The following is a 14,431-nucleotide window of genomic DNA, read 5'->3' as shown; positions in this document are numbered from 1 at the left end:
CCTGGGGACTGGAACAATGGCTGTGTGTCACCCACTGCATGTGCCCACCAGGAGGGGACGTGTCCCAGGGGATGGGGCTGTGCCAGGGGCTCTCCCTTCATGCCTAAGGAGGAAATCTTCAGACCACAGTGCATTTTGGGTCAACAGTGACTTGCAACAGGGCTGAAAAGCTTCCCATTTCACTTCAAGGTCTCACAGGATTTGAGATCCCAGGGACACAGTGCTCCCACTCCAAACATCCAGGTTGAGGACAGCCTTGGGGTGGGCAAGAATGCTGGAACCACCTGTGATTGTGGTTCACAATCACATGGTGATTTTTACTGCTTGTGGGGCTGAAGCTGGCTGCTCAAAGGGTTGTAGGGGTCACTGAGGCTGAAGGGCTCGGGATGCCCTAAGTTCATGGTAATGGGAGTGGAGAAGGCTGCATTCCTCTTGAAGGGAATGTTTCTGCCAAAGAGGGCGGTGACACCCTGGAGAGGAGAGAATTGGAGAGGTCTCTGTGAGCAGCTGAGACCCCCAGGGTGCTGACAAGACAAGGTGGTGGGGGCCTTACCGGCAGCCCTCGGGCTTGCTCCATCCAGAAGCTTGTTGGCTGCTCCGTTAAGTAGTTGTGAGGCTGCAGTGGAAGCAAAATGTGAGCCAGAGGGGATGGCATGCTCGGCAGGACACAGGAGCTTTGCAGCCTCCCTGGAGGCTACTGCAAGCTGGTGGGGAGGTGGGGGGGATGTCTACTGCCTGTACCTGTGTGATGGGCTGGGGTGTGGACTGGAAACCCGTGGCACGGTAGTCCTGGTGCGTGGTGGAGATAGATTCCATGCGCCTCGGGCGGGGATGGATCTCCTCCTCCGTCTCCTTGCTGCAGTCAGAGCAGACCCCACATCTCTCAGCTCTGGGATCCTTGCCTCCCCAGAGGGACCTGTCCCCTCCTCTGGGGAAAAGCCCCAAGGGTGGGTCTCATGCAGGAGTGCAGGCTTGCCTGTATTTCTCGTAGAGCATGGATGCCAGCGTGGCCTTCCGCTGCCCTGCAGAGGGGAAGGTGCCATTAACCCCCAGATAAGATTCCCCTGCTGCCTTCTCAGAGTGCAAATGGCTTGTTGGGGTCAGCCTCACCTTGCCCCAGTAGCAGGGCCCTCAGAGATGGACAGTCCTTTCGGGGGGAGCTGTCAGTGAGTGAGGAGAGAAACTGGTGGATCGGCAGTCCCTGGTAGCCATGCTGGAAGTCCTCACTGCCCAAATCCTTCTGTGGACGAGAGTCCAGAGGGTCCACGATTATCTGGGGATGGACAATGGGGGCTGTGGAAGGGGGCAGGAGCCCATGCTGCACTTCCCCATGCCCTGCTCTTGGCTTTTAGGCTTTTGATACCCCTATAGACATAAGCTGTAAAGAAGTGTTATGGTCTTTCTGGCCAGAAACTTGGGAAAGCTGGAGCAGGGACACAGCTTGGGCAGGACTGACCTGTCCTGCCTGGTGGAGGTTAGCCAGTCTTGTATGGCTGTCCCAAGCACCTGGGTGCCGAGATTGCCCCTGAGCAAGTGCTCTTACGGCACTTGAAGAACCCATGAAGAGTCCCCAGGCTGTGGCACAGCTTGGTCCATCAGGTGCCCCCCAGTTTGGCTTGCCCAAGCAAACATCCCCACATGACTGTGATGGGCCATGACACACATCTTCTATTCCCCAGCAACGAGATCCCAGCTCCCCTCCTGCCTTACTGTTACTCCCCACGTGCCTGCCTGTGCCTTTTGTGCTATTGAGTTTCATCCCTTTTCTATCCTGCTGGGCTCAAGTTCGTCTGGGTGGCTATTTAGAGAGGTGTCTGCCCAGGAGCAGGCAGCTTCAAAAGATCAGCATGTGGGACATGATGGGGCCAACTTTGAGGGGCATTTTCCCTTATGGAGTTACCTCCTTCTGCCAGTCGTGGCTCACGCGGCTCTGCTGGGGCACCGACTGGCTGGGCTTCTCTGCTGGCACGGGTGGGGTGGGGGGCAGCGCCGGCACTGTGGTGGGCGAATCCTTATCGGGGCTAGTCCCCCACTTTCCAAGCCAGGGAGGCAGCTTGATCTCAGAGGGGTCCTTCCCAGTCTCTGGGGACGGCACCCTGCTGGGCACGACTGGTAGGGCCATAGTAGGCAGCTCATCTGTGTCTGGTATCTCCTGGGGCGGCTTGGCTGTGTCTAACATCTCCTGGAGCCTCTTGGCGGTGCTTGTCAGTGTCTCACCGCGGCATGGGAGCCTCTCTACGGACACCTCAGGCAGGGGCTTATCACCCTGGAGCCTGCACGGTGGCCTCTCCCCATGGCATCTGGGACCCACACGGCTTGTCAGAGTGCCCCTGCAGGTAGGAACAGACCCTGAAGAAAGGCAGCGGAGTGCATTCCCCATTGTCTCCAGCCGCCACCACCACAGGCAGCGTCCTGACCCCAGGTCCCTTGGACAATGGGGCAAGGGACAAGGGATTCCTCTCCTTTTGGAGGACAGAAGCAGTGCCTGCTGCTGGGTCTATTATCTCGAGGGGTCTCTCCTTCCACAACTCCCTTCCGTCCCCTTCACTTCCAGCAACCCACCCCCCTGACTGGACTCAGCCCCCTCCCTGCTGCGACCTCCCCACAGGCCGGACCCACCATCTTCTCATTCCCCCCCGGCCCCAAGCGGTCCACAGGCCCTGAGTCCCGACTCTCCCCACCGGGGGTTACCCCAAAGGGTTTCGCTGCCCGCAGCCTGGGCCGCAGTCCCCGGCGCAGCCGGCTCCCGGCTCCATAGCGCATGCGCGCGGCAGGACGCGCCTCTCTCCATGGAGACGGTGCGCGGCGGCCGCGCGCCCGGGGGTGGAGCCGCACGCGTACGCGCCTTCCATTGGCGGAGAGATTCGGAGGGGGCGCGGCCGTGGCCCGAACTGGGCGGGGCAAAAGGCTGAGTTAGACTAATAATGGGCGTGGTCCCAGCGGAGTGGGCGGGGCGAGAGAGCGGTTGGCCTGAGGGGGTGGAGGATGTGTGGGGCGCAGGGACACGGAGGGACGGGGCTGTGTGGGGCGCAGGGACACGGAGGGACAGGGGATGGGAATGCAGAGGGATGGGAGTGCAGAGGGATGGGAGTGCAGAGGGATGGGAATGTAGGGGAATGGGATCGCGGGGCTGCAGGGACACAGGGATACCCACGCTGCACTACAGGAGCAGGGCTGTCCCCACCTCTGAGGTCCATGTCCCCCATGTCATCTCGTTCCAGTGCCCTGGGACCACCACATAGGGCAAAGCTAGCCGTAGGGCTCTCGGGGGTGCACCGTGCCTGGGCAGGGCCAACGCAGCCCCTCGGGGACTTGCCCAGGGCTCCTGAGGACACAGTGCTCGCCACGACTCGACGAAAATGACCCCTGCACCGCTTGGGCCTGGCAGAGGCATACACCCGTTTGTCCCAGGGACCCCCAGCTGAACTAGGGTGATGGGGCGGGACGTGCCCGGCGCCTGACTGGGTGCAGTCAGTGCCCGCCGGCGTGGAGCAGCTGCCTCCTCTCACCACCAGCCCTCGATGGGCCCCCGGCCCCATCCCTGCAGAGGCCGAGCAGAAGAAGGGCCCTTTGATAGCAGGCGGCAGGCTTGGGAGCGAGGGCTGTTATTCCAGTGCTCTGTGGTGTGTGCCGACGGGGCACCGTGTGCTCCATGCTGGGGCCTCTGTTTTTCCTGGCTGGGGATGTGCTCGGCCCTTCTGGCCTCAGCGGGCCGGGGGGGCCCCACTGGGGACGGTTCTTCCCTGTGGGCCCTCAGCCCTGTGCCAAGCAGGGGCTCCTCCAAGCCCATCTGCTGCACAGCTGCGAGGAGGAGGGAAAGCTGGGAGACGTGTCCAGAGCTCATCTCATGGCTCCCCCATCCTGGGGCCAAATCAGCCTTGCTGCCGCTGGTGCGGGGGGTGGGGGTGGAGTGCCGGGGTGCCCCCAGGCTGGCAGCTCACTGTGAGGGTTCTGGGTTGCATGCTGCTGGTCATACCGCAATGCTCAGCCGTGGGCCCTGTGCTGGTCCCTGCGGTGCACCCAGACCACAGCTCATGCTGAAAGGGTGGTAGCTTGGGGACCCTGCCCCAGCTTGCATTCCTTGGTGGTCTTCCTAGGAGCACCCCCAGATTCCCCACCAAACACCTGTGGGATTACCAAAAGCCTGGCTAGGCAGCATGGGTGCCTGAGGGATACTGAAGAGACACTAACAGAACCAGAGTACACTGTGGGAAAGGGAATCTGGCAATATCAACCCCGGGTGCGCGCACTCAATGCGGGGAAAACCGCCCTGGGGTGGTCTGTCGGGCTGTGCTCTGGCAGAATCAGCTCGGGGCAGCAGCCCTGGATCTGCTGGAGCACATCTGGCTGCCTCTCGCCGGCTGACACATCCCTCACAGCCCCCCCGCCCGGCTCTTTTGGGAACTTGCGTCATTTATGATCCTCTCCGGCTAAGGAACCAAAACAGCCGTTGGCCCCCGTTCCCCCCGCTCTCGGCCCCATGGGGCTGTGCCCACTGTCCTGCCCTGCCGCTGCTCGGGGACTGGCAAAATAAACCTGGCACAAGAAGAAACACGATGGCAAGCGACTGGCCCTGACCTCGCGTGCCAGCCTGTTCCCTGTGCCCTGTACAGCACTCCCTGTGGGACTGCTCTGGGCGAGCCCGGAGGGATGATGCCCTGGGGATCCCTGCCTCCTCTTCAGCGTCCCCACCTCCCCAGGGACACCCGGACATCTTTGGGGTACACATCCCAGAGGCAGGCAGGGCTGTTCTGAGTTCAAGAGTGGTCCCAACCCTCGCTGAGCCTCAGAGGCAGGAAGCAGCAGTATCAGCAATTTTAAGGCTCATTTACACCCCAAAAACACTCCCCATACTATACTGGGTGTGTATGTGTGGGAAGTGACTGGGCTCTGCCGCAGCCCCACACAGCTCCCGGGGGCCCCCCGCCGCCCAGCGCCACCGAGCCGGGAGATGAACAGAGCCGCCATTCTCCCCGGCGGGCTGCGGTCCCCTGCGCGGCGGCTGGCGGGGGCCCAGGCGGTCCCGACGGCGGTGCCAGGTGGGCCGCACACCGCGCCAGCACCGGCCCCTGCCACTAAATATAGCCCCGGCAGCCGGCCACGGAGCGGCGGGCGCGGGAGGCACGCGGCAGGGAGCGGGCGGCCGCATGCGCCGAGCCCCCGCGTGCGCTCCCCTCACGGGGCCGGCGCGGACACGTGCAGGCACGAGACCGCGGTCAAGGCCTGTAAAACAGCGCCGTGCACGCACAGAGCCGGCGGCGCGTTGTGTGCCGCTCCCCTCGGGGCTTCACAGCTGTGGGGTCTGCAGTGAAGGGTACAGTGTGCTTTCCTCAGTGCGCACTTGTGGGTCTGGGGTGAGCAATACAGCGAGTTGTCCTGGGAGGGGCATAGCTGGGGAGGCTGGGGTAAGCAGTGCAGTTGAGTTTAGCGTGGCAGTGCACACACAAGCAGTACAGTGGCTGCACTGTGGGGGAGTACACGGGTATGTGGACATGGAGGGGGCAGCAGGTCCACCCACCACACAGCCTGTCCTGCCCTGTGCTCTGCTCAGGACTATGATCCTCCTGGGAGCTCCCAGAGAGGCCCTTCTGGGGTGGACAAGAAGTACACGTGCAGTCAACAAGCCTGCTCCCAGGGCTTTTAGATCAATCTAGTGCAATTAACTGGTTTTGAAAAGCAAGGAACCATCAGCGTCCAGGACAGGGCTCTGGCAACAACACGGGGTGGGGGGAGGGTGGCAGCCTGAGGCAGAGCCAGGACATTCAGGGATGTGAGGATTCGGTGGTGGCAGTGGGGCTGGGTGGGCAGCCCTGGACATGGTGCACTACTGACACCCCTAGGATGTTCCCCACCTTGGACACAACCTTGTGGCACCCAGCCTGCTCCCCCAGCCCAGCACCAAGATGAATCTTTTGCCTGTGAGCTGTGGGAAGCCCAGACCTGCAAAAAGCAGGGTACCAACTCTACTGCTGTGACAATCGAGGCCAGCCCTGTCAAAGCCAGCTACCTCCACCCTCAAAAAAGTCACCCTGATGCAGAGCCACTGAAGTCACCACCACCAAGGAGATGCTTTATTGGGGAGCAAGTGGGTAGTGGGCATTAGCCAGGGGGCCAGCCCATCTGCCGCCCCCCCAGCACATGGAGGTGCAGGTGGTAGACAGACTGTGCACCGTGCTTCCCATCATTGATCACTGTTAGGAAAGGTACAATGGTCAGGCCACTCTCTTTGTCCCCAGGACCAGCAGTGAGGGTCCTGCCCCACATTACAGTAGGGGTTACCAACTCACCCAGGCGGTAGCCATCAGCCAGCCCCTCTGCCTGCGCTGTGCGTGCTGCCACCACCATCAAGTGCCCTAGCAGCTGAAGAAGGGAGGAGCGGCAGGGTCAGCAATGTATGACCACCACCAATATCCCAGGGACCTTTCTGGACTCACCTCAGCGTCCTGGGGACCCACGTGACTGATCCGGGGGATGGGACGCTTGGGGATCACCAGGAAGTGCACGGGAGCTTGGGGGGCCACATCACGGAAGACGAGGCACTACCAGGGGGTGCAGGGTAAGCCCCACCATAGCTGTGGGTTCTGCCCCCCTGCCCTGGTGGGGACACAGGTCCTGCTGTTCTAGCTACCTTGTCATCTTCATAGAGAATGGTGGCAGGGATGGAACGGTCGATGATCTTGCTGAAGATGGTGGGCTGCCCTCCTGCCTCCTCGCCAGCCGCTGCTGCCTGCTGTGCCTTGCCCACCTCCCCGTTCCGCCCGCCGGGCGCCGACACACACCGCTGGGGCTGAGGGGCATACCTGGCTCACAGCCTGTGTCCACGGGGATGGGGACAAGGACACCGCGGTGGGGGTGGGTGGGGGTACGTGGGGGAACACGTGTGCAAGGGTGATGGAGGGGTGCACAGGGGGGTGATGGTGGGGTGCACGTGGAGCTGGTGAGGGACACCTGGGGGATGCACATGGGGGGTGACATTGAGCACACGCTGGGATATGGGCGATGGACGCATGTGGGGGTGATCAGACTAATGCATGGGGTGATGGCGGACGCGATTCATACAGGGGTCCTGCTAGTGCATACAGGGGTGATGGTGGGGTGCACGTGGGGGTGATCCTTTGCTGTGGCAGGGGGTACTGCATGGGGCAATAGTCAGGTGCACACGGGGGAAACACTCATGGGGGTAAGAGGGGCAGATGCCCACAGGGCTGGTAGGGGACTGTGCACAGCCTGTCACGAGGGTGACAAGGAGCTCGCGGGGCTACCAGGGGACTTTCCAGGGGGCTGACGGGGATCTGCGCCCTGGAATGTGTAAGGGAGGGCTGTGCCCACGGGGGTGGGGGTGGAAGCCCGAGTGCTCCGAGGCCCAGTGCCGTGGGGGTATGCACGCTGGCGCTCATGCCCGCCGCGGACTTTGCCCGAAGGTGGAAGTAATGGCGAGCATGGTGCGGACTCCCTCCGGTGCCCCTGTTACCCCCCACACCCCGGTGTGACCCCCTTATCCCGGGATGACCCCATCCCCCCGTCCCCCCGAGCCCACCTGCCGCGGGCTCAGCGCGCCCCGCGCCACCCAGCGCGCCAGCACCGCCGCCATGGCCGCCGCTCCCGCCCCGTCACTCACACATCCCCCTCCACGCCCCTTAAAGCGACCGCGCCCGCCTGCGACCAAGCCTAGGGCGCTCCTCCCGTCGGAGCATCCCGGCGAGGACCCCCGACCGGGGAAGATGGAGACTCCCTTCCCGAGGGGAGTCCCAATTCCGGGCGGGACCTCCCCTGCCCATAAGGGTGGGTGCCTTGACCAAACAATTAAGGAATTATTAATTCCTTAATTAAGGAATAATTAATAGGGAGGAAGGCTGTACCAAACAGGTTTATTTGCACTCAGAACCCCATTCGTGGGCGCTTGCGGAGGGGCTGTGAGGCGGAGGACAGCTGGCTTTGCGAAGAAGGGATGCACAGCTGGCTGGCCTGGCTACCAGGGGGCTCTGGTGGCTCAGGTGGCCCCTCGGCCCACACAGACAGGTAGTCCCGCAGTGTTTTCCGCCGCTCCTTAGGGATGCCACGGCAACGCAGGCTCTGTGAAGACAGCAGGGCTTCATCGGGCACTGGTGAGGCCGGGGGGCTGTGAAGTGGGGGGCTGCTGGCTCGTGGGGAGCCCTCCTGGGAGAGAATGTGTGGGCGGCCAGGGGAGAGCAGTGGGAGGCCCGTATCACTCAGCTCAGACAGCTCAGACTGGTAGGTGAGGGAGGAGGTGAAGCTGGCTGAAAGGCTGCGGTGGCCCCGGGCTCGCTTCTGCCGCCGCCGCCGCTCCCGCAGAGCCCGCTGTCTCTGCGCCATACTGAAGCTTGTCCTCTCCTCCCACCACTGCTCCCAGTCCCCAGCCCAAGCTGCTGTCAAACGGACACTTAGGGGGTCCAGACCATCTGCTGACTCCAGGGTCTGTGGCTGGGGAGAGGGCTGGAGGGCCAAAGGCTCCCAGCACCGGATGCGGCCACCTTCCTGCATGGTTTGGCGCAGCTGCTGGCGCATCTGTCTCTGCAAGCTGCTGGGGCCTGCTGGCCCCTCCAGATCTCTGCGGGTGAAGAGGCGCCTCTGGCTGAGGCTGGGGGGCCAGCTGTGCTGGGGAGGCTCCCTGCAGGCCCTGGAAAGTGCCCTCAGCCAGCGTCGGTACTGCAGGGCTGCAGCTGGGCTGGGTACCTCTGGGGAGGGCTGGGAGTTGGCACAGGGCTCCTGCAGTTCAGCTTCCTCCAGGGGTGCTGGTGTGCCCATGTCCTCTTCCTCATCATCGATAATCACCTCCAGGTTGGACAAATAGAATGTTTGCTCTTCCTCCTCTTCTTCCTCACCGCCCAAGACCTGTGGGCAGCTGGCTGGAGCCTCAAATAGAGGGGAAGAGCCAGGGGCTGTTGTGACCTCATCCCTTGATGGGGGTGCAGGGGGCTGTGCTGGCTTGTGGGTCAGCCTCTGGCAGAAGACATCCCCAGCCTCAGAGAGCTGGAAAACCAACATGGACTTGTGCAGTGCATCCTCTTCCAGTGTGGCAGCCAGCCCTGCAGGAACAGGAAAGGCACTGTCAACGGAGTTCCAGTCCTGGGGATACTCCAGGGGCCTGGCCAGCAGTGGGGCTGCCTCCACCCCTCAGTGGGCATCCCCACTGATGGTTCCTGCCCTGTACATAATTTTCTGTCATTAATCTCTTCCACAGGATTGTTTGGGACTTTGCTTTTGCTTTTTCAGCCATCCTCCAGCCAAGCCATGACAACAGCTACAGTTCCACTCCATTCCACCTTCTCCCCCACTAGGACCTGGAGCTTGGGGCAGTGTGGGACACTCACCTGCTGCTGGGGCTGTGAGGCGCTGCTGGAGCATGTGGTGGCGGTGAGGGAGCTGGGTGGGCAGATGCTGCAGGCACCCTGCGATACTGTGCAGCTTCTGTGGAGTCCCAGCCAGCTGACATGCTGACTGGCTGCCCCCTGAGGAAACAACTCTGGTGAGCACAGACCCAGAGCAGCAACTGGTCTTAGCAGCAGAGGCTGGGACACAGGCACAGAGTCCTGGCTCTGCAGCATTCTTGAGCTTGATCTCTTACCCCGGTATTGCAACAGCAACAGCTCCTGGGTGTGGGATGCTCCAAGCAGCACCTTGTGGCTCCTCCCAGGTTTGCCTGGCATCAGGTGTGCAAAGACTGGAGGGGCCTTCATCATGTGTGCCCACTTCAGAACGGGCATCAGTGGCAACCGCTCGTCCAGCACATACATGGAGAACTAGGACAGGAGTCTTGGTTCAGATGGACACATCCCAACACACTGGCAGCCCCCCTGAGCTGGAAGAGCCTCATGCCCTACAGGCACTCGGAGACACAGCTGTGTGGTGTGTCTTCCCCAGCTCCCAGCTGTGATGGGACTCACCTGGGTGGTGACAAGGTACTGTGAGGGGTGAGCCCTGCCCAGGTACATGGGCAGCACCACACGTTCACCCTGCTGGCAGCCAGCTTCCTCGCCCACCTTGAACAAGTCAAAGTGGCATCTCTTGGGGGCCTGCAGCAGTAGAATGGGGTGCAGTCAGCACTTTGGGCTGAGGAATCCTCTTCCCTGCCTGCCCCAAGCCCCACAGCCACCCTCCCTGGCTCACCCGGGCATCCAGGCACTGCAGGCCCGTGCGGTCAGCACAGCTGAGCACCCGTGGGTGGGCAGTGAAGTCACTCCAGCGCCAGGATGAATGGTCCCGAAAAAACATGGTCTGGGGGTCATGGCGGAGCTGCTGCAGCCTGTGAGGAGACAGCAGTATTGGCATGGGGCAGGGCTGCCCCAGTCACTTGGGCCTCCCACCCCCTGACACTCCACTGTCTGCATGAATCCCTAGACAGCCCTGAGTGCCTTATCTCACCCGGTCTCAACGCTCCAGAGGTAGACGGTCCCGCTCTGGGTGCAGACAGACAGCTCCCCGGGAAGGTGAGGGCTGGAATATGGGGGGCACAGCATCACTATGGGGCAACAGAACCCACCACACGGAGCTAGGCTGTGCCAGCAGAGCTCCCTCCTTGCACAGCCCATTCCTCCAGCACCTACCTGACAGTGAGGCAGGAGGCAGGCACATCAGTGTGGATCACCTGTAGTGGGGTGGGAGCTGCCCCTGCCTTGCCTGGCACCCTCCAAACACCACAGTGATAGTCTGAACGGACGCCAACAAAATCTGTCAGGGGGAAGGTGGTGGCATGTGAGTTGGCAGCATCCCAGGGGCCCCCTGCAGTCCCTCCCCACTACATCCTGTTTGTCTCAAGATGTGGATCCTGGCTCACCTTGTCCATCCACACGGGCTGCAGCCACTTGCCGGATGCGCCCACTGAGCTCAAACTGTGCTGGGGAGCCCCGGGCACGGGGCAGCTCCTCCAGCACCACATCCTGGAAATCTGGGTTGATGGCTAAGGGCAGTGCAACACAACCCTCAATTCCCTCCCCAGGGACACCCCATGGGGAAGGATACAGAGGTGGTTCATGGCCTTCCCTCCAGGGTGCACCAGGCGGCCCACGGGTGTCCCCCCATCTTCAGGGGGCAACCAGGCCAGTGCCCCTCCAGTGAGACTGTCGTCAAAGAGCAAGTTGGACCACTGCTGCATCAGCTCCTCGTGCAGGCAGTCTGCCAACAGCCCCAGTGGCACCTCGAAGAGCCAGTCACGGCAGAGGTGGGAGAACCAGCGCAGGCGGGAGGCCAAGTGCTGCCGGGGGCAGCCGCTATAGGGCATGGACAGTATCAGGATGGAGCAGGAGCAGATGGAGCAGGAGCTCCCCCAGACCTCTGCAGGGCAGCGCACATAGGGACACTCACCGTCGAGCCTCCAGGCGGTCGATGTCCTCCACCAGGGCTGTCATCCGGATGGTGCTACTGCGGGCTGGCCTCTGCAGGAGTAAGGGGCAGAGATTGAGACTGGCAAGGGGAAGGGTGGGGAACAGCACTGTTATCCCTGGACAGACAATGACCTTCAGCTTGGAGTTTCCCAGGTAGAAGTTCTTGTGCAGCAGGTGCCCCAGGGAGCCAAAAGCGTCTTCTGGGTGATCCACAAAGAAATGTCCCAGCTGTGTGGGACGGGAAAGGGTCAGTGCATGCAAAGGTCCCATGCTGCCCCCCAGGTCCTTGCCAGGACACAATGCCTCAAACCACACCTGCTTGGCGAAGTCTAGAGTGGCTCCGGACTTGCCTGCCCGGAGCTTCTTGCACAGGCCGCTGCTGTACAAAATGTCCTGAGGCGCGGGCGAGGGGATCCAGCCGTCTGTGAGGAGAAGGCAGAGGCCGCCTGGCACACGAGCACCGGGACACCGCTCAGCACCGTGGGACAGTGGCAGCGATAGAGGTGGAAGACACATCCCCCAGCCCCCGTGCAGCGAGCTCCCTCCCGTTCCCGCGGCTCTCACCCTCGCTGGGCAGGAGCACCGGCACGGCCGCAGGGTCGGCGGCCTCCCACCTTTCACCCGTCACGCCGCGGCGGGGCACGAACGCCGGCTGCACCTGCGGGGACCGAAAGGGGAGAGTCAGAGCGGCCCCTAAGAGTTCTACCGGTCCCCTCGGCCGGCCCGCACCCCCGGCAGGGCCTCACCTGGCGGCGGCCGGGGCCACCCTCCAGCACCTGCCCGTGCTCGCCCCAGCCGGCGACCGGCGCGGAGCCACCCTCTTCCCGCGGCGGGCCGACGCCGAAGTAGGAGGGGAAGAGCGCGGCCGGGAACTCCATGGCCGCGGTACCGAGCACAGAGCGCAGCACGCGGCTGGACCGGCAGCCCCAATACCCCGTGGGGATGGCGCGGCCACCGCGAATGGCGTCACCGCCGCGCTGCTGGCGCCGCGCACCAATCAGCGCCCGGGAACAGCGCGGGACAGAGCGCCGCCGGGCACGGCCAGGCGGGGCGCTACCGCCCCTTGGCGGCCGGAGGGTAAAACGTTCCCGCGGGAGAGCGGGAACGGGACGGGAATGGGAACGGGCGGCGGAAGCGATGGAACAGGGATGGGAACGGGACGGGAACGGGACGGGAATGGGAACGGGCGGCGGAAGCGATGGAACCGGGATGGGAACGGGAGGGGAATGGGAACGGGCGGAGGAAGCGATGGAACCAGGACAGGACTAGGAGGGGGGAAGAGTGAGATAGGGCCGGACCAGGACCAGCGCTGGAGAACCATCAGGACAGAACCCCACCGGGACACGGGCAGGGGTACAGGCATTGTTTCCCTCTGCTTGCCTCCAGAGCAGTAAAACCCCACTGTGTGTCCTGCCAGGGGCACACCTGGTTTCCTGCGGTCCTGGTTGTGTGGCCATGGGGCACCCCACACACCAGTGGGGCGTGGGGCCATGGGACAGTCTCAAATGTCTGGGGGTTGTGAGGTTGAAGTGCGGCTCCTAGAAGGTTGAGGATGTTCCAGTTCCCCATCCCACTCTGCCCTTCCGCACACCTGCTTGGCCTTGGTGAACCCATTCCCAGCCTGGCTTTGTGCTCCTTCCTCCCCAGGAGGTGGTTGCTGGCTCCCCATCAGGGACTGACCTGGCCCCAGACCCCCATGGGAACACACAGAGAGTACAGGTTAGTCTCACGAGGCTCTGATGGGACCAAGTCCCATCAATGAGAGAAGTTCTCCCATCCATTTCCCAAAGAGATCATGACCAGCTTTCTCCTCGAGGGACCACGGTCCTTGTACATCTCTGTGCCAGAAGCCACTGGCCAGAGAGCTGAGCTGGTGAGGTCTGCATTGGGGAGGGGACCCCCAACCATGCCTGGAGGGAGTCTGTGCTCTGGGAAGGATTTCTGGGCAGTCAGGCTGGGGCACAGTAGTGTGGCTGCTCCTGCTGCAGCTCCCAGAGTGCCCGGTGGGGAGCACAGGATGGGAGAGGAGCATTCCCATGAGTAGTAACCTGTCGCCTCCACTATGGCCAAGGAGGATGGTGATGGTCAGGGGAGTCTGGGGATGATGTCAGGGGGGTTTGGGAAAGTGTGATGAGATCTTTTCCAGTCAAGATATCCCCATCCCTGGAGATGGTGCCCGGACCCCCTCTGTGGGACACCTCTCTAAGATACATATTACAATTTGCTTTAAGAAAGTGGTAGCCACTGGTAGAAAAGCACCTGACCACTTTACACAGCCCCCCCTGGGGTAGGTAGCCCTCACTGCCTCCCATCCCTTTCCCAAATTCCAGGGCATGCCATCAGCTCCATGTCCCTCTCCATTATATATTTCTGTGCCCAGGACATATTCCCCTAAACACATCACTGTCCCCAGTTACTGTTTCTGTCCCCAGTCCCATGTCCCTCTCCCCCAACCTATGTCCCTTTCTGCAACCCCATGTTTCTGTCCCTCAGCTCCATATCTCTGTTCCCAGCCTATATCCTTGTCCCCAGCACCATGCCCCTCTCCCAAGTTCTGTGACCCCATTCCTGGCCCATATCTCGGTTGCAGAGACATGTCCCTGCCCCCCCAGCCCTGTGACCCCATTACCGGCTCGTATCTCAGTTCCAGCACCATGTTCCTACCATCAGTGCCTTGTTCCTGACCTCAGCCCGTGTCCCTGCCCCAGCCGGTGTCTCTGTGCCCTGTGCCCTCATTCCCAGCTCACATCTCCGTTCCAACCCCGTGTCCGTGTCCCCAGCGCAATGTCCCTGTCCCCAGCCCTGTGCCCCAGTTCCCGGCCCGTATTTCGGGTTCCAGCCCGGTTTCCCTTTCCCGCAGCCTCCCATCTCCATTCCCGCCCGTGTGGCTGTCCCCCGGTGCCCCGGTCAGCGCCGGCTCCATCCCGGGGGGTTTGCGGGGGAGGTGGATTGTCTCTCGGGGCGGCCGGGGCGTGGCGGGGCCTCCGGTGATTGGCGTGCCCAAAGGCCAATGGCGACGCGGGAGGCGGTGCCGGTGGGCGGGGCGGGTGACGTCAGGGCCGCCGGTGCGCGGCGGGGCGGCCGGAGGC

The 14,431-nt window shown here is 62.6% G+C and overlaps 3 protein-coding genes across 4 annotated transcripts; all 3 read right to left on the bottom strand.

Moving 5' to 3' along the window:
* Positions 1-272: 272 nt before the first annotated feature.
* On the bottom strand, positions 273-2,771 carry SPAG8 (sperm associated antigen 8). 2 transcript variants are annotated; one of them, XM_015615534.2, is made up of 7 exons: positions 2,692-2,771; positions 1,901-2,330; positions 1,111-1,273; positions 977-1,022; positions 742-856; positions 554-616; positions 273-470 (listed from the first exon to the last, which is right to left on the bottom strand). In XM_015615534.2, exons 1-7 carry the CDS (start codon positions 2,754-2,756, stop codon positions 318-320), a joined length of 1,035 nt encoding a protein of 344 aa, XP_015471020.1. In that variant the 5' UTR covers positions 2,757-2,771; the 3' UTR covers positions 273-317. The 2 variants fall into 2 exon arrangements, with proteins under 2 accessions (XP_015471020.1, XP_015471021.1); XM_015615535.2 differs by having other exon boundaries at positions 1,111-1,240.
* A 3,273-nt stretch (positions 2,772-6,044) lies between these two features.
* HINT2 (histidine triad nucleotide binding protein 2) lies at positions 6,045-7,622 on the bottom strand. Its single transcript, XM_015652326.3, has 5 exons — positions 7,538-7,622; positions 6,629-6,787; positions 6,435-6,539; positions 6,288-6,360; positions 6,045-6,191 (listed from the first exon to the last, which is right to left on the bottom strand). Exons 1-5 carry the CDS (start codon positions 7,589-7,591, stop codon positions 6,100-6,102), a joined length of 483 nt encoding a protein of 160 aa, XP_015507812.1. The 5' UTR covers positions 7,592-7,622; the 3' UTR covers positions 6,045-6,099.
* Positions 7,623-7,848: 226 nt separating this feature from the next.
* Positions 7,849-12,444, bottom strand: TAF1C (TATA-box binding protein associated factor, RNA polymerase I subunit C). The gene is made up of 14 exons (XM_015652127.2): positions 12,089-12,444; positions 11,907-12,000; positions 11,658-11,764; positions 11,475-11,570; positions 11,323-11,393; positions 10,981-11,228; positions 10,796-10,906; positions 10,566-10,689; positions 10,384-10,455; positions 10,129-10,264; positions 9,906-10,034; positions 9,587-9,761; positions 9,333-9,470; positions 7,849-9,047 (listed from the first exon to the last, which is right to left on the bottom strand). Exons 1-14 carry the CDS (start codon positions 12,218-12,220, stop codon positions 7,879-7,881), a joined length of 2,802 nt encoding a protein of 933 aa, XP_015507613.1. The 5' UTR covers positions 12,221-12,444; the 3' UTR covers positions 7,849-7,878.
* Between the last annotated feature and the right edge of the window lie 1,987 nt (positions 12,445-14,431).

Source organism: Parus major, chromosome Z, assembly GCF_001522545.3.
Source record: "Parus major isolate Abel chromosome Z, Parus_major1.1, whole genome shotgun sequence".
Taxonomy (NCBI): domain Eukaryota; kingdom Metazoa; phylum Chordata; class Aves; order Passeriformes; family Paridae; genus Parus; species Parus major.
Note: the sequence above shows the minus strand (reverse complement) of the source record. Positions and strands in the feature narration are given on the sequence as shown.